Here is an 18,229-nt window from a genome sequence, read left to right as displayed (position 1 = left end):
AATAATTTAAGATTAAATCCTTCTAAACAAATTGAAAAATGTTAATTAAAAAAACTAATTTTAATTCAAACTTTTCCATATTACTTAAAAGCTATTAAACATTTAAATTTTAATCCAAACCACGTGCATCGCACGTGGCCATACCTAGTTTCATATAATTTTGACTAAAATCACCTTTGTAGCTGATTCTGTTGGTTAGTTATATTTTACTCTGTTATGGGGTCACTTTCATTTTACTTCAGATTTTTCATTTTTCTTTTCTGTTATATAATTTTGAGTCTAAAGAAAGTAAAGAGTTGAGGGAGAAAAAAGTGAGAGAGAGGAATGAGATTGGGTGGGGAGAAAAAATTTGAAAAATTAGATTAAATTTTAATAGCCAAGGGTATTTTTATCTACCCAATATTTGTGTAAAATATTAAAGTTCTTGCTATTTTTTTCAAAAACAAAATTGGGTTGGCTATTTTGACAAAAATAAAATAAGATACAACTTTATACAGCATATCTATAGGTAACATATTGCCCCTGCAGTCTCACTATGCCGGATTATCTTCACAGCTTGTCCACGCTTCATACCATAGTATCTAGCAATTGGATCAGTCACTTGAATGCAAGGAAGCTGAACTCCAATCAGCCCAGTACATACAGGAACACCAAATAACGTATTAGAATCTAACTGAACTCACTCAAATATTACAAAAAGTAAGATGTTTATGCAAAGACACCTTCAAGCTTGACAATCAGTAAGAACAACAGTTTATTACAACTGTTGGCATTATGTAAAGCCGTATTAAGCATTTTTCAACGATCATTCCAACCACACAAATGTAATGCATGAGAATGCATCTACGGTCCACAATCTACATATGTGTATTACACAGCTAGTCTACATTGTAAACAATACCCCTTCGCTTATAAAATTTTGATACGATACTCTTGAGTTTACACACATCTAACATGGAAATTTGTAACTTAAAAAATTAGTTAAGAGGTAGGCCAAACCTATTTTTCGATAGCAACAACATCAAAATATCGTTCTAGCATGATGCAAGTAACTAATACAATCAAGAGTAGCAAGCATTTCCAGTCCATCAGTTTTCAAACATGTAAATCTTCTAAACTGAAATTATAACATTGTTCAGCACTAACCTGTGTTTCTTTCATGGTATACCTCTCCAGCAAAGTTTTCTTTTCCTCATCAGTGAGCACCTGATACTTTGGAACAAGAACGTGTTTTGTAACGTTAACCAACAATTCATCTTCCTGTATCAATTAAGTTAGCTGTATGAAACATTGATACAAGTCACATAAAATTGCACCTACAGTAACTAAGTTGCATTCCTGTAAATACATACCAAGATGAGACAGACATAAGAACCAGGGAAGATCTTAACATGAAGCCAAAGTAGTCATTGGGGTGCAATTACATCCTATATCAACAGTATGCATATTTTTAGGCTATCAATATATTGATTCGTAAATCTATAATTTCTAGACGATGTACCATGAATCCAAATATGCTGCTATATACCTTATACCTCACAGGCATTTCTATTAAAATCAATATTAGGAACCCAATTAAGAACCAATTTTCAATTGCAGTAGCTACAAAGTCCAGCAGATTCCAAATGTCTCAACCATTCAATATCATTAGGCAATTTTTTTTTTTTTCCCATTTTAGTACAAACGAGTAAATCAAAACAAAAAATTTATGCAATTTGGAAAAAGAAAAAAAAAAAAAAAATCCTTTAATCATAGAGTTGCAATAGCTACTCCACAGGGTAAAAGAACTGTCCTACTAAAGGGGTGGCACTTTATTGAATGCAATCAACAAGATCCTTAACTTAGTAACATGAAGGCAATCATCTTCACCTGGAAAACCTCCAATTGGCAATTTGCAGATAGCAAATCCATACATTTCCAAGCATTACGAGTTATTTGCTGTTGAGAAACCAAAATTGCTCTGGATACATTATTTGAGTTGATGCAATTGACGAAAGTCTTCATTATCATACTCGCATTCTTTTCCGCATAGAATAGTACATAAATCTGTTACGGAAGGGGGAAAAAACAATCATAACTGAAAAGAATTTATACATCAAGGAATATGCAGATACCCCAGGAATGCTTACAAAGTGTTATTTCAAATATAACTATCATCCTTAACTACATAGAAATTCAAACTGATTAAACACTGCTTGGAAACTTTAACTCTTTCAAGAGAAACACAAACTTGTTAGTGATGTTAAGTTTGATAGAATATTTAGAATACAAATCAAGAAGGGTTTTTCAGAATTACGTTTCTTAAGGCACAAGTTATCAAATTATTGAAAACCCTAAAAACAGAGAAATAAGGGGAGTGATCAAACCTGATCAGAACTACTATCATTCCTCTTAGCTTTGTTGAATTTGAGGTCTTCCCTCACCACGTTCTCACCGTATTTGGCCTTGAATTCTTCTTTGGACATGTTGATCTCAGAATCTTCAACCAGATAGTTTCGATCCTTGAGCATCTTCATTACTGTTTTTCGGATTTTGAAGGGCCTTCTTCTGATAAAACCATCTTCTCCGACTAGGTTTCCGACAGAGTGTGTCCGACTGAAACTATGCCCAAAGAGAACGGAAAAAGCCAGACAAACTGCGCGAATGAGTTGATTAAACCCCTTCATTTTTTATTTATTTATTTATTTATTTATTTGTATGCGTAATATAAATACGCGCCAATTTGGTCCCTTTTTTTTTCTTTTCGTTAAATAAAAAAATAAATTAATTAATAAATATACTCTTTTTTTTTTTTTTTCCTTTGCCTTCTGAACTGTAATTTGTTGCATAGCTTTAAAATTAACATTATTTCCCCAAAAAAATAAATTTAACGTTAAAAAATTATTTAAAAAAAAAAAGGTTAAAAAGTTATTTTAACATTAATATAATTTGTGCCTGGCTCATTAATATTTAAAAAAAAATAGTAATTCTGGAATAATAAATAATTAAATATATGCTTCAAATTTGCTCACTTTAGGACTCTTTTAGGTCTGTTTACTTAAATTTGTGCTAATTATGTTCTCCCACTAAAGAAATGTGAGATGGACTTCCCCCATGAAACTTACTTTGGATCCAATTACTAGAAAATAATACTCTATTATTGATTAACTTTTCCTAGAAAATAATACTTCAATACAAAACTAAGCAATTCCTATAACGACCAAAAAAAAACAAAAAAACAAAAAAAAAAAATCAAAACTAGTTAATTAACTATTAAAAATATATGAGACCAAACGCTTGAGTGAGGGCCTTGATGAAACGAAAGTGTTGAACGATGATGGTGGAAAGTTTCAATCTTGAGGTTCTGGGAGGCCAAAAAGTAGAAGGCATGGCAAACTTGGCCATTGATTCTGGCGAGGAGAAGAAGAAAAAGATTGAGAGACACAAACAGTGTGTCTGTGGGTCTCTGCGTTTAGAGAGAAGACATTGAGAGAATTCGCTGGGACTTATAATATTTGTAAGAGACTTCGAGGAAATATAGCCGTTTTTTTTAAAAAACAAAAAAATTTGAAGTATAGCCGTTTAGATAGGAGATTATAAGAAACGAACAGAAATCATAAGAACCGTTGTTTTTCCTCTGCATGTGTTCCGTTTTGAAAAATTAACTTGAGGAAATATCACAGATCCTGTTATTCGTCCATTTTGAAAAAATGATGTGAAATTTCATAACTATTTTAAATAGAGAAAGATACAAGGAAAAAAAAAAAAAAAAAGATAAGAATTCCAAAATACTAATTAATAAGTATGAATTGAAAGGAACATATTGGTCCACAAGGTTACATGAATTTTAGCCACTCCATTACCCAATCAATCCCAATCAGTTAGACATGTCTCCTAACCTCCCAATCCCAATCTAACATTTTTGAAAGATGATACAGATACTCCCAAAACAAGGTCAGGCTGGCTGCCAAACAAGTCCTCATACCATGTATCTTATATCTTCCATTGGTACCTATCCACACGTGTCCTCCAGATAGCAACCATTAACTTCTTTATGTTTTGGCCATATGGCAGTTATTACAAACAGCTTTACCAAGACATATGGATATGAAATTTTGGTTGATTTTCTTTTACTTTCAGTTTCTCTGTATTTCCATCAAGTACTTCCAGCCAACCAAACAACAATTCCAACATCATAGCTCATTTCATTTTACAAATGGGAAAAAGCTATAGCAAACAGACCATTTACATACATAAATATGTGATATTAAGCATCTAGCATTCTGAAATACTACATGAGAGAGGGGATGGAGAAGAGGAGTTATATTTTTAAACATCTTGGGAAAGTCTAAAGTTCCATACCTTGCGTACTAGAAATTTTTTTTTTTTTTTTTTTTGGTTACACAAAACTATTCAATATCTGGAAGCATACATGAATTAGAAACAGGAGCTGATTTGGAGATCCTTTCTGGTCTTTCAGCAGATTTGATCCGTCTGTTGTACTAGTTTCGGCTTTTGCACTTCTCCATGGCCCTGGGGGCTGCAAGAAACAAATAGGAAGGAAGATTACAATGCAAGTTAAAAAGCAAAAAACCTCAGAAAGAGGGAATTCTACTCTTCTTACGGTCAATACCAAAATTTTCACTTTATAGTTGTTATAAGAGAGAACATACCTAGACCAATGGCCTCTGAACTCTTCATTATCCTCAGCCTCCTACAAGTTTCGGTGAACATCCTGCAAGGACAAAAAACATTAACAATGCTAAGACATGATACATTCGAATGTGTTTTCACTATTTAAAATTGTTCACATAGTAAGAGGAGAAGAAGTATAACGTCAAAATCATATATTATGTTTCATGTTTGCAACTTAGAACTGCATCTCAGGATCTTCGAATTTGCCCTAGCTTTACAAATAGCATCAAGAAAACTAATATCAATTTTACAGGCAAAAAAAGCAGAAAAATAAAATGCGTCAAGATTGGTAACAAGCTATTCACTTCCTCTTCCTCGTTTGAGATTTTGTGAGCAATATTAAATAGAGTGATTAATATATGTGAGATCACATGTCTCCTAACCTCCTTGTATAAGTTACTATTTTCTAATATAAGATAGCATTACAAGTTTCAGCCCTAAATTTTAATATAACTCACAAATTTTTGGGTGTCAAAAGTAACACTTACTCCCAAGGAACATCACCAACTAACATCCAATCACAATCCTTGTCTTCATAGGTGAGTACATATTCAGAACCGTGTAGGAGGTCCATTAATCGACTCTCACTTAATCCATCTCGGCTTGGAGCGCCAGGTGAGCCACATTGACCTGAACAGGTTTCACAATAAATTCAAGGAATCCACTTTAAAAATGCTACAAGTATCAAAATTTAACTTGGGGTTTAAGGATTTTTTATATTGTACAATCAAAAACGCTAGAGACAATAATAACCCAAAAGCATCAAGTGGTTAAAACAAGTAGTACCAATTGTAAAGCAGCCGAACATCTTTTCCAGCGCTGAAGATAGATCCATATAGCTGCCACAGGTTTTGAGATCAACTTTCCTCAGGTATGGTGCACCATCCATGCTGACCTTTATATAAAGACACCCAGATCCCATCTTCTCTGCATCATCATCAGTCTTTGGAGGATGAGAAGCCATTGAATTCTTTCGGAAAGAGCGGATTGGAGGCCATCCCACAACCTGTGCCCTGCCAGACATATAAGATACAAGGAATTCTGTTTATATTGTGGATCTCTTAAATAAGAACCTTTATCTACTTAACTTGTTTCGTCATGTGCAATTCACAACTGGATGCAGAACAGAAAGATCAAAGTTCTCCTGCGAGGGTCAAGAAAATAGAAACTGAAACTAATAATTAAGATCTATATTTAACAGATAAATGTTTCCAATTCTTACAACACTAGACATGGAGAAACTCTCTGTTTCTTCTTCAAAGCATACTACTCTATAAACATTGAATTACCAGAAAGTTGCCCTGCAAGGGTCAAGAGATTAGAAACTGACAGTAATAATTAAGATCTATATTTAACAGATAAATGTTACCAATTCTTATACCACTAGACATGGAGAAACTCTCGGTTTCTTCTTCAAAGCATACTACTCTATAAACATACATGCAGGGAAGGGAAATAAAAATCTAGCACAAGAAGATTATGACATACTTGAAAACATTGAATTACCAGAAAAGATCACCACAACTTGGAACAGTTCAATATGCAACTTAAGATCATGTAACAACCAAGCTGGTCTAGAATGAGCTAGCATGCAGTCTGAAGAACAAAAATTCTTCAGAACATTAAAAGCATTTTTTCCTAAAAGAACTATTATTGGATGGATTAAAGTTTTTCTTTTTCTTTTTTTCTGTATTCCCATTTAAGTAACCAAGCAACAAGTGTTCACCTCAGCCATCAGGATATTGAAGTAACATATACATCCTAGAAGAGAAACAATATGACTAGAATTAAAAGCCCACAACCACACCAAAACAAAACTATTTTTCCCTATATCAGTTTATAAAGGAAAACGAAAGAAAGCTAATTACTTTGCAGCGGGAGCAGAAACCTGGGGCTTTTTCTCATGCAATGGTTTAGGAGACTGTGGAATCCCATCTTCCACAGTTGCGACAGCCACACCCTTTGGCTGATTGTTACACTCTGACCCAGCAAGAGTCTTACCAGCATTAATAGCTCTGGGAGAGAACAAGTTACCACTTTTACCCAACTCAGTCTCAGATCCACCACTTCCAGAATAAACCCACTTTCCAGCAGCACCGTCAATGGCGTCAGAGAAGCCCCTTTTTGCCCCAGAAACCAAGCACTTGAGCACGCCTAGTTGGAACCCATTCTTATCCTCCACTCCACAATCATCTTCATCTCTTTCAGGGGATTCGGAACCAGGCAAGCCAAGTCTCAGTTCTGTAGCCTTAAGGTTCAAACGAGAACCAGTGCTGCTCCTTTCGGATGACCTTCCAGAGATTTCCATGGAAGGAACAGACTCTGAGAAGCCTATGTAATCATGCTCTAAGGGCATAGACATGAAAAATAAAAAGAACCACCAACAGAAAAGGTTTGGTATTTGGTATCCAAAAGCACCGGGATGGGTACGAAAGAATTTAAAAAAAAAAACTTTGTTTTAGCTTATGGATTCAGCAGAGAAATACAGTGCAAAAGAAGGGTGGGGAGTGGTTATGATTGATGATGATGATGATGATGATAATAATGAAGAAGAAGAAGTAGAAGCTTCTTTAGGCTTTTGCTCACTCTCTTTTGTATGTGTATAATGTCTTTCTACTGCTACTCTGTGACCTGTGTAGCTTAAAAAGAAAATTTGAAAATATTTATAAGAAATTGGGAATAATATTGAACCAATGAAAGTAGCGAGCTTGTAAAGAGTAAAAATGGAACCGTTTGGTTTTTTTATTTTTTTTATTTTTTTATTTTTTGAGGAGGGGGTATTTTTTTATTTTATTTGCTGCTTTACTTTTTAGGATTATTATTCTATTTTTTTTTTTAACATGAATTTTATATATTTCATGATCCTTTTATGTGGGCAACCTCTCCGACAGGTCACAGAAAGGCACCTGGCAAAGTTTCCCAAAATGCCCCTACTGTAAAATGGGGACAAAATATACAAACATGCGCCGAGGATGCTAACGTGTTCAGGTGGCAGCGTTTTTTGGGGGAAGAGGAAGGAAGGTGAAAGGACCAGACCCAGAAGAAGGATGAGGAGAGGAGAGACGCACGGAATCGCAGAAAAGGATGTGACGAAGGATGTGTATAGGTGAGCAAAAATTTTCTCGAATTTTCAAGCTGGACAGGAAAATCGCTGCCAAGGATAAATTCCAGGGATTCTTTTTTTTGGCTGATATGCTGTTTGGTTGCTGAGAAAATATTCATTAAAAAAAAAAAATTGTATAGAAGAAAACGAAAAAGTCATTGAAAGAGAGGGAATTTTGAGAAAGCTGACACACTCCTCTCTCCCTTCTCTCTCTGAATCGCTAAAAAATGGCCATCGAAAGCGAATCGTTAAAAAAATTTTTAAAAAAAAATGAAAAAGAAAAACGGCAGTTTGAGAAACTGAAAAGAGATCTTTTTTTTCTGGAGCTGATAGAGAACTCACTCTGAATCCTGTGCTTGTACCATCCTTCCCGTGTTGTGTGGTTCCTCGGAACTTTTTTTTTTTTTTTTTTTTTTTCCTCTCCAAATTATTTTACCAATTCTATTTTACTTTTTATAAAAATTATTATTATTATTATTATTATTATTATTATTATTATTTTGGTATTTTCCTTGATGGAGATTAAAGAGTTATTTGATTTGGGCGGGAAAATATACCGTTTAATTGGGCTGAAACATGTTTCCATATATATATATATATATTTTTTTTTTCTTTTTTATTTCATTTTTGTTATATGGAAATAAAATTAAAATCTTGTATTTACAAATTCATTTATTACATGTTTGACAACGCAACGACTAAATCAAATTCTTTTTCAACTTTTTTAATAAATTTAATTTTTTAAAAATAAATTATATAATTATTTTTTTATTATAGGAAATTTTTTTACCACTCATCCCTCTCTTTTTCAGCTATATTATGTGTTTCTCATAGTTTATTGAAAAAAAAAACTAAAAACTATTTTACAGATGTATTTTCCCATATTTAAATTTAATTGTATTATTTTATTTAAGATATGATATCATTATTGTTTTTGCTTGATTTACATGTTTATAGATGCATCCTTGAAAAAAAAAAAAAAAAGGATAAGGTTTATAGATGCATCTTTTGTAGACCTTATTAATCTAAAGTAAAATTGTAAGTTTGTCCATATATATAAAATAAAAACTAAGGATAAGATATCTGATCTAGACCCAATAAAAAAATTATAAAAATAAAATAAAATATAATAATGACTTGACTAGAAAGACAAAAACATAATAATTCACTTTGGGACTTCAAGTGACAAAAAAAATTTGTATGGTATTATATTTACCATTCATAATCATATGCATAAAAAAAAAAAAAAAAGAGATATTGATGATAAGGAATGAAAATTATCCTCTTGAAAATCAATGAAAATTATCCTCTTGAAAATCAACTGATGAGATTGGAGAGTAGTGAGCATCTAGTAATAATGTATATAAGTGGTTAAAAAAACAAAAAATTGGTGGTGGTGGAAATGGGGTCCATGGGGTCCATAGCCATCTGATCAAAGTGTGTTGTGTGGTATTATTCAGGGAGAGCCATGATGGTCCATTTGGGAGTGTTAAAAAGGAAAAGGGGCTATGATTCCTCCATAGATGTTTAATCATATCCTGCATGGGGTCAGACTTGGTGCTGTTTTGAAGATTCATCTTGTCTCCTATCCCTTACCCACTAAAGTCTTTACGATGATTATGACTACCATTTCACTTATATAATCTTTCTCTCTTCCTTTTTTCACTTAATTCTATTCTTTAACTCCCCCAGTATCTTTAATTTGCTGCTGCTGCTGCTACTTCCAATTTCTCTTCTCTTCTTCTTATACATTGTACTTACCTCCAGATTACAGTATTAATGTGAATGCAGATTTACTATTGTTGGAATGCAAAACTTGCTCAATAGTTCGATGGAAACATATCTGAAATAATGGACTTAAAATCACCTTGTTTTCTATGATAATCTGGCAGTAAAAGATTCTTTGATGAGAAATCTAGTCATAATGGATTCGGACAAACCCATATAAAAAAAAATATTCTTGACAAGCACAGTAACAGAAAAACAGTTCAAAATTCAACTTTATCCAATTGAACCTAAGAATCCCAATTACTTCATGGCAATAACAAGTAAAAGCTCCAATTATTGGAATATGGAATTAGCATAATAATAATAAAAATTATAAAAATTAGCATAATAAAGCTCTGGTACTAAACCGTGGTTCTGAGAAATCAAAAATTGGAATGATTGTGACAAGCAGCTATGTCCACCTCCACCACCATCACCCTAAAAAAACAAAAAAAAAACAAAAAAACAAAAAAAAAAAAAACAGAAAAAAAAAATGAAAGAAAGAAAGATAATAAGATGCTGTTGTTGAGCATTGATGAGGGATTAAAATCCTCTCATATTTTGAGTGGGGGCCCTGGGGGAGGAGAAGGCTTAAAAAGCTTTTTAGCTTATCTGATTATCTTGTTTACCACGTGGGATCACTGTAACAAAAGTGCAAGGCATGGAGGACCCACAAAATGCCACCACCAAACCATGGGATTGAGATAGTTGAGCTTGGCCAAACACCAAAAGCAAACCATGTAAAAGAATAGATGAGTTTGAAGCAGATGAGTTTTAGTCCTTATATCCATCAATCAAAGTGGAAGGGTGCTTGGCCACCACACTCCTTTTTAAAACACTGCACCATAACACTGCTTTGGCTACCTTTCTAGGCCCACTTTCAAGACACAACAAAGTTTTGCATCAGGGTCCCACTATCCCATAATGGGGCCCTCTGAAGAGATTCTTTTTACTCCCTTGTTCATCATTTTTCCATCAGTCTTTTTAACAGTTTTAACTTTCACATTGTAAAAAATATAACCATCTTAGTTAACTAATTTGAAAACCCTGAAAACATGTTGTCAAAAAGCTCAGACCGATACAATACCCATTGCCAAATGGGTGTATGTGGAGCTTTCTTCTTCTTTTCAACTGTGTACCTTATTACTTTCTGCAAATGGGTGGTTTTCTTAGTTTGACTATGTCTGATTGATTTGGAGATAGTAAATCGGTAGGTGATGACTGGCACCTAAAATATTTCTCATTGGCATTCTTTCAAGAGGGATGTGGACTAGGTGCGTCTGCTTCCCCACTCAATCCACACGCTTATGCATACTGAATTATTATGATGGTACAAAACTTGAGGTTCAGAACCCCTGACTCTCAATAATCCCTTATATATAGGTTTATTCTTTTACTGTATGTATATGTATAAGGGGAACAATTTGCCAGATACACTTGGGTACGTAGCATAATCCGTCGTCAAGCACCTGCCAACTTGCTAAGACTTATAAGGTTGAAATCTAACATACCATTGTCAGTGATGTGGTGTAACATGATCATTAACAATCAAATATGTGACATTAGTTTTTTTTTTTTCTTTTTTTCTTTTTTTCCCTGATAAATGTGAATTAGCTTTTGTAGGCTTCATTATTGTGTTTGTCTTGCATGATCATTGATCGTTGAATTTACATATTATGTGATTATTGGTCACTACAGCAAGAATAAAAATAACAAGTACGTAACAAAACGCATTTGTGCCATTTTTTTAGCTCATCGTTTTGGAAATTTTCACTTGTAAATTATTTTACAATGGGAAAACCATGATCCTTGAAGGCTTTTCTACTACATTCAAGCTGTTTTTGCTGATAGAACTTCCTACAAAACCCACAAACAAGAATGAACTTTTATATTTGTGGGAAAAAGGAAAAAAAAATTATATATGCTGCTCCAATAAACATGGAGAACTTCTTCATGCAAGCATTACCAGAGTTTGTAATTCGTACTTCCAAAGAATCGAAACCATTTTCCATCCATTTCCTCCTAAACAACAATAATGATTTAACAAGTAGTACAAACTTTTTTTCTTCTTTTTTCCCTTATGATGTGGTTGATTATTCTTTTACTGTGTGAAAAGTTTGATCTGTGCTGTCAGGTACCTGTAGATGGGAATGCTTTTCACCAAAGGAAAAATACAAGATTTTGACAGCTAATGCTTGTTCTCTTCCATCATTTAACTAGACCGTGTTGTAGGAGGGGGTCTGTAAGAGTAATAATAAATCTTTTTCACTTTTTCTCTTTTGTAAAACGTATTTTATAGGAGAAACATCGGATAAATTTTAAGGATTTTAAAACCCAATTATCAAGTTCCAAAAGAAATAATCTGTCCAGAACAGAAATTAAAAGTTTGTGAGAGAGAGAGAGAGAGAAATTTCATAATGTCAATTAGATACATCTAAAATGTATAGAAAGATATGGAAACTACATATTTATACAGAGAATTATGACTAGAAAGAATTATGTGACAATATTTGATGATATATATTGACGCATATATGCATATGTCAGATTTATAAACCTTGATGGAACTTGTTTGAAGGAAAAAAGAAAGGATGGTTCATGAATGAAAAGTACAATGTCGGTGTTGAAAAATCAAATGTTAGGTTCACAGGTTGTGTTTTCATTGGATTGCTTAATTTAAACATATTTTCAAAGGAGTTCGTTTCTCAATAAAATTCGGGTTATAGAACACAAAGTTGATTTTCCTAAAAAGGGAAGACTCAACTATCATGGCAGCTGAAATGGGCGAAAAAGAAAGAAGGGAAAAAAAAAAAAAAAAATTCCTGTGGGAGTTGTAATTGGAATCTTTTAGTGCAGCAAATGACATGAAGATGTGACAATGGGGAGTCTATTAAGAATTTCAAAAGTTCTAAAAATCAATCATCTCCGTCTATTAAGAATTTCAAAAATTCTAAAAATCAATCATCTCCATGATAAGGTCCACAATAAGCATTCAAACAAGACTTTTAAAGCAGCAAATCACTTCAGAAAATGTTGCAGATTTTGAAAGTGCTAGGCATGGAAAAACTTTGTTGGGAATTTGACTTTCTCACATGACCTATATATGTTATGCACCTAACTAACCCCCCATTGTCAACTGGACTTTTGCTGATCAACAAAACTTATTTACACCAAAATGCTTTTGTATCAAATCCTTTTCTTCCAATCAGATTAGAAAATATACCCAAGAAAGAAGAGGGTAAAAGAAAGTGCAATCTGAATGAAACAAGATGGATTACTGAAAAGGACACAAGAAGATACAGGATTGATGCTGTTTTGACTCTCCACCATTTTCATTTTCCTTACCTTTCGTTTCATGCAGAGCTTTGCAAATCAAACTTGATAGAATAAGTGGAGAAAAATGGTACTTAAAGGCAGAAATAATAATAATAATTAATTAATTAACTAATTTTCTAGTTTCAAAATGTTTCCAGCAGAATGTTTAATGCGCAAACGATTATCAAATTCACAAGCAATTCCAGATCATGACATTTTAGACATTTATTAGAAAAACAAAAGTAATTTCTAGCCATTTCTCACTCATTTTCCTGACTTGGTAGAAACTCACCGGACTAAGCGATGTAAAATAAATAACCATCACAAATATTCTGAAAAAGGAAGCAAATTAATCGCATTTTTTATTTTAGAAAATAAAAACTACTATATTTACTTGTAAATATCCATTGTATCCACCTCATCATTGCCAATTCGTTTTCTTTTTCTTTTCTTCTTTTTTTTTTTAAAAAAAAAAAAGAAAAAAAAAATCCCTGAGTTTGAAGTTCTGAAGTGAAAACCCCATTTTGTGATGCTGTATGAGATGATATTTGCATTAGTGGAAACACATTAAAAGTAAATTCAAGTGAAGCTTATGGGATAAAGTGATCTCATAAACAAGATAGGCAATAAACAAGATAAGCTTAGCGAAGTGATCTCATAAACAAGATAGGCTATAAACAAGATAAGCTTAGCGACCATGACAGCAACGATAATGACTAAACAAAATAACTTCAATTTTTAACATGTTATCATTCAAAAAGATAATTTAAATGAATTTTGTCACCATGACAGCAATGACAATGACTAAACAAAATAACTTCAATTTTTAACATGTATCATTCAAAAAGATAATTTAAACTAAACAAAATAACTTCAATTTTTAACATGTATCATTTAAAAAGATAATTTAAATGAATTTTGTTATATTGGATACAGAAATTTTGGTTTAGTTTCATACACTCATGGTAAACTGTCAACCTATCTAGTTTCAATGTAATTCTGCTCCAGCTTTGTCAAACCTAAAATGAAATAATGAGAGCAGGGAAACTATGAGAACTATCAAATTCTGATATTTAACCATGAACACCCCCAACAAGCCAAAAAATTGAGTTAAAAAAATATTGGTTTTATTCTTCTTACCCAAGAGAAAAGGAAAATAATTTTTTTATTTTTTAAGAAATTTTTTAAGAAAAAAGCCAAAAATAGTCTTTTATTCCGTTGCTACTTTCATTAGCTCTTCCCATGCTGCCAGTTTCTCTCTGGGTTTGTTTGTTAAATTCCCAAGCCTTCTTTCTTCAGAGTCGATCTTTTCCCAAGCACTAAATGGTAGAACTCTGACATTTCGATTATCTAGTAATTGGAGGAGACCCTCTCTGCCTGGCTTAGGCAAGCTAGATGAAGATGGTACAACTCCTTGTTCAATGTCGTCAGATATGGCTGCAACCTGTCATGACAATACGTTATGTTGGCCAACCTGGTAATCAATCTAATATAACCTTGAAGTTGGAGTTTAGCTGAAACTGGACTTTCAATTTATGCAATGGAAGAAATGACTTACAGTCTCTTCAGCACAATAGAGGTTTGTAGCGATGATTCCAGTGGGTCCTCTCTTCAACCATCCACATACATACAAACCCTTCTCAAGAACTGGAGGATCTTTGGATGTATCACTTAAAACTCGACCATTGATGTTTGGAACAACACCTGGAAAAAAAGATATTCATCAGACGTGGCAAGCAAGAACTGCCAATGGGAAGCTGGTCATGCATGCTACCAAGGCTTCTCACAATTGAAGAATTTGAAAGACTGGGAAGGCTAAACTTGGTCAAAGAAAAATTCTTACTCATGATTTGTATTCATGTGTCAAACTTAATGTGTTAAACATGCATTTTTCAAATTTGAATATGAAGAGCCAGTCGGAAGAATGCTCTGTCAATATAACAGAATATACAGAGCTTTCCCATGGGATTAAAAAAAATAAAAATAAAAATTGCAAGCAATAAGTCCTGAAGTTAGGATTCCTAGTTCTCTTTTACCTTTCTGATGGTCAAAGGGTAAACCATCAACTGGTATCGACTTGTAACCAATGCTCTTTAGCACCACTCTACACAAGGAGAAGCACGTTCCATGGTAGTTAGATCCTCAATACAACAACTTCATTTAGTAATAATGAAATTACATAGTTTAGAACAATACAACAAATTTGGGTGCACAAGTTTAGAACAATGCAACAAATTTGGGTTCACAAGAAAGAGTTTAGAGTAGGAAAAACAATTTGAAAAAAGTCTGTAAGAGATAATCTTAAAAAATTTTACAAACTTGACCCACATATAAAGTAGTAAAGGATCAATTCCTTATCAGTTCAGCTACATGAATAATTAAACAATGGGTTTGAGAACAAAGTACCCGCATCCGAGATATTCAAATTGTTGAGTACCCACAGCCATCTGTTTTCCAGGTTCAACACCTACAAAGTGAATCAAACTAATAACTAGCACCAGCACAACCAAGGATATAGATAAGTTTTCAGTTTTTATTCTAGCTATAAAAGAATTTGGTTATTTGAAATTTGACCATATGACCTTCATTCTATTCGACAACTACTAATTTGATTAATAATGAATTGATGAACAATGCAGATACAAATATGGCAAGGCCTTATCCACGCAGATATATTGTTATTTTCAGATAACAAACATTTTATAGAGTAAATTACCTTTAAGAACTGTCTTCTCTAGGCTGATGCCAGAAACATAGCCACTTCTTTCATCTGATTCTAGAAATCTATTAGGTTTCCGAAAGAAAACAAAGTGGAGTTCACGTTGACCTGAACAAGGATGAGAAGCTCCTGAGGTGGCTGCCTTAGAAAGAAATTCATAAACCCTTCTCTGAATCCGATTATTCTTAAGCTCTTCCTTACCAAATGCATCACCCATGGAAAAGCCAACAGAAAGAACATTAAAAGAATAAAAGATTATTAGACAATGGCTATAAATGCCTTTAATGGAAAATTTCACACTTCAATCATTTCATATGGTACGAGAAGATGCATAATGAATGACTGTTTTACAAGCATACCTCATCTAGTGGGGTTTTAACTAGATCATCTTGCTGTATGTGAATATGCAGATCTTTGATACCTGAAATTACATGCCAACATCGCATTTTATTCAATTAATAATAAAAAATGCTTAATATGTCACATCAGCAATAGTATTGAAAACAGTAAAAAGAATACCAAGAACTTCACGTAGTTCTTTAGTGGTACAAGCTGCTTGGACTGGACCACGTCTTCCAACGAGATATACCTTCCTATAATCAAAATATAAATTAAATTCAAACAAAACATGCTGATAACATATGGATTGATACATCTAATTATTATATAGCTGCAGGACAAGAAACCTTATAGCACTCTCCTTGAGAGCAGCCAAAGCATGGCTAGCAATATCAGTTGTGACCAATTCTGTTGTTGGTCTTAGAAGAACACGTGCAACATCAAGAGCCACATTTCCCTGAAAGTGAAAGGAGCAATCTGATGTCAAGAAGAGTTGTATTTCACATATTTGAAAGATCTTGTCTGTGACATCTCCTATGATACTGATAATTTCAGTTCTAAATAAGCTAAACTAACATATGCCTTTTTTTAATCAGTGATATATTCATGGGAAAAACTGATCGTATTAAAACCCTTGCTTCAAACCAATCAATAAATAATGTAGATACCTGACCAAGAATTACAGCTGTATCAGTACTTTTCAGGTCAGGATTGAGGAATCTGCAATCTGGATGACCATTATACCACCATACAAATTCTCTAGCTGAATAGATCCCATTCAAATCCTAGGGGAACACGAAGAAATTTTAAAAATTGTACAGAGAACAGTAAACGTAAAGCCATTTGCAAAATTTCTCATTAACTGATTAAAATAAACAACAAATTTCAAAATGCAAGTATATAGGTTCTGTGAAAAGCAAGTCTATTGATCATCAAGTATATTAAACATACTTCTCCAGGAATGCCAAGAACTCTGTCACTTTCAGCACCATAGGCAAGCACAACCTGCTCAAATTGCAAATGGGCATTATTACTCAAACAATTGAAGCAATTGAGACGAGCAAGTTTACCAGGATGCTACTCACTACATCGTAAAGCTGACGGAGATCAGCGAGAGAAACAGAGGATCCGAGTGTGACATTCCCAAAGAACGAGCAGCGATCGTTCAGTGCAACCCGTGAAAACTGGTTGACCACAATCTGTTGCAAGTTTTCTGGTAAACTAATCTCAATTAAGACAACTATTTAGAAAAACAATTCAACTCACCCTACAGTTGCCAGAGAATAAAAGCAAAAAATGAAATCAACAAAATGTAAAAAGCACAAAGAAAACCGAGCTCAACCAAGATCAAATATCAAAATCTAACCACTTTAACACTTGAAAAAACAATCCAAATGCTAAAAGTTTTCAAATTTCATCATTTCTTGAATACTCCCAAAAATGAATAAAACCAAAAAAAAAAAAAAAAAAAAAATTATCAGATAAAGTATTCACTTTAGTTTCAGGATGATCCGGTGCTACGCCGGAGCGTACTAATCCAAAAGGAGTGGGCAAGCGATCAATAATATCAACCTGTGCCTGTTGGTGAGCCTTCAGCATCTGCCAATCACAATATGCAGAAAACATCAAACCCCTTTAAGACAAATTTCCAAACATTTTCATCATCCCAAAGATTTTTGAGCAAATTACACAGAGATTGAGAAAGAAAGTTGAAGAATTTACTTTCTCAGCAGTGTAGAAACCAGCAGGTCCACTTCCCACTACACAAACACGTAGTGGATTTGAAGGAATAGTTGACAAGGCTCTACAAAGCCATGACCTTGCTCCAAAGTTCACCATTTTCATTGAAAATTTCGATAAATTTGGCAGAAAAATAGACTGGAATTAGATTCAACCTGCTAGGGCAAACCACAAACGATCCTCCATAATCCTACAGCTCGCTCCTCGCTGGGGAGCTGGAACTATGGATCGGGTCGGGTCCATTTACTGGGCCACAAGGAATACCCAAACACTTTTCTTTCTTGGCCCAATATTCTAATGGGCGTTGACAAGAAATGCAGACTCCATTCTCTAGGCCTATATAAAGATAAATGCTCTCCAATCTAAACGAAATAACCAAAAAAAAAAAAACAAATTGTATAGAGAAAGAATAAATGGCCACTTTATACTTTTTTAATACATTAATAATGATTGTTTAAATAAGCTTATACTCATAAGATTATATTATATAATAAATTTTAGAGTGTAAAAGCTTAGTTTCTCATTGGAGCTCACCCAACCCATTATAGAGCAAAGTCAAAATTGAAATTCGG

At 33.5% G+C, this 18,229-nt stretch overlaps 3 protein-coding genes across 6 annotated transcripts; all 3 read right to left on the bottom strand.

The window, feature by feature from the left end:
* Nucleotides 1–344: 344 nt before the first annotated feature.
* Nucleotides 345–2,731, bottom strand: LOC107431894 (DNA-directed RNA polymerases II and IV subunit 5A). 2 transcript variants are annotated; one of them, XM_060812550.1, is made up of 4 exons: nucleotides 2,367–2,731; nucleotides 1,870–2,046; nucleotides 1,147–1,212; nucleotides 345–616 (listed from the first exon to the last, which is right to left on the bottom strand). In XM_060812550.1, exons 1-4 carry the CDS (start codon nucleotides 2,664–2,666, stop codon nucleotides 503–505), a joined length of 657 nt encoding a protein of 218 aa, XP_060668533.1. In that variant the 5' UTR covers nucleotides 2,667–2,731; the 3' UTR covers nucleotides 345–502. The 2 variants fall into 2 exon arrangements, with proteins under 2 accessions (XP_060668533.1, XP_015898403.3); XM_016042917.4 differs by having other exon boundaries at nucleotides 1,147–1,260; nucleotides 2,367–2,729.
* Nucleotides 2,732–4,164: 1,433 nt separating this feature from the next.
* LOC107431810 (auxin-responsive protein IAA27) lies at nucleotides 4,165–7,999 on the bottom strand. The gene is made up of 5 exons (XM_016042813.4): nucleotides 6,543–7,999; nucleotides 5,461–5,687; nucleotides 5,163–5,304; nucleotides 4,653–4,714; nucleotides 4,165–4,519 (listed from the first exon to the last, which is right to left on the bottom strand). Exons 1-5 carry the CDS (start codon nucleotides 7,034–7,036, stop codon nucleotides 4,482–4,484), a joined length of 963 nt encoding a protein of 320 aa, XP_015898299.1. The 5' UTR covers nucleotides 7,037–7,999; the 3' UTR covers nucleotides 4,165–4,481.
* A 5,345-nt stretch (nucleotides 8,000–13,344) lies between these two features.
* On the bottom strand, nucleotides 13,345–17,926 carry LOC107431953 (NADPH:adrenodoxin oxidoreductase, mitochondrial). Of its 3 annotated transcripts, XM_016042991.4 has the most exons (13): nucleotides 17,640–17,926; nucleotides 17,412–17,516; nucleotides 17,003–17,116; nucleotides 16,869–16,922; nucleotides 16,586–16,702; nucleotides 16,265–16,374; nucleotides 16,098–16,171; nucleotides 15,938–15,999; nucleotides 15,576–15,774; nucleotides 15,266–15,326; nucleotides 14,896–14,963; nucleotides 14,418–14,563; nucleotides 13,345–14,303 (listed from the first exon to the last, which is right to left on the bottom strand). In XM_016042991.4, exons 1-13 carry the CDS (start codon nucleotides 17,760–17,762, stop codon nucleotides 14,070–14,072), a joined length of 1,467 nt encoding a protein of 488 aa, XP_015898477.2. In that variant the 5' UTR covers nucleotides 17,763–17,926; the 3' UTR covers nucleotides 13,345–14,069. The 3 variants fall into 3 exon arrangements, with proteins under 3 accessions (XP_015898477.2, XP_048320955.2, XP_015898476.2); XM_048464998.2 differs by lacking the exon at nucleotides 17,003–17,116; XM_016042990.4 differs by lacking the exons at nucleotides 16,869–16,922; nucleotides 17,003–17,116.
* Between the last annotated feature and the right edge of the window lie 303 nt (nucleotides 17,927–18,229).

This window comes from Ziziphus jujuba, chromosome 11 (assembly GCF_031755915.1).
Source record: "Ziziphus jujuba cultivar Dongzao chromosome 11, ASM3175591v1".
Classification (NCBI taxonomy): Eukaryota; Viridiplantae; Streptophyta; class Magnoliopsida; order Rosales; family Rhamnaceae; genus Ziziphus; species Ziziphus jujuba.
The sequence above is the reverse complement of the archived record's forward strand: the minus strand, read 5'-3'. Positions and strand labels throughout refer to the sequence as shown.

Excerpts from the sequence above, each read along its gene's own strand:
- LOC107431894 (XM_016042917.4), bottom strand. The coding sequence starts at position 2,666 with ATGAAGGGGTTTAATCAACTCATTCGCGCAGTTTGTCTGGCTTTTTCC. Across the intron at positions 2,047-2,366 it reads ATGATAGTAGTTCTGATCAG|ATTTATGTACTATTCTATGC; the intron begins GTTTGATCACTC and ends CTTCCGTAACAG. Across the intron at positions 1,261-1,869 it reads GCCAATTGGAGGTTTTCCAG|GAAGATGAATTGTTGGTTAA; the intron begins GTGAAGATGATT and ends TAATTGATACAG.
- LOC107431810 (XM_016042813.4), bottom strand. The coding sequence starts at position 7,036 with ATGTCTATGCCCTTAGAGCATGATTACATAGGCTTCTCAGAGTCTGTT. Across the intron at positions 5,305-5,460 it reads GTTCGGCTGCTTTACAATTG|GTCAATGTGGCTCACCTGGC; the intron begins GTACTACTTGTT and ends AAACCTGTTCAG. Across the intron at positions 4,715-5,162 it reads GTTGGTGATGTTCCTTGGGA|GATGTTCACCGAAACTTGTA; the intron begins GTAAGTGTTACT and ends TTGTCCTTGCAG.
- LOC107431953 (XM_016042991.4), bottom strand. The coding sequence starts at position 17,762 with ATGAAAATGGTGAACTTTGGAGCAAGGTCATGGCTTTGTAGAGCCTTG. Across the intron at positions 15,327-15,575 it reads AGAGAAGACAGTTCTTAAAG|GTGTTGAACCTGGAAAACAG; the intron begins GTAATTTACTCT and ends TTCACTTTGTAG. Across the intron at positions 14,564-14,895 it reads ACCCTTTGACCATCAGAAAG|GTGTTGTTCCAAACATCAAT; the intron begins GTAAAAGAGAAC and ends CTTTTTTTCCAG.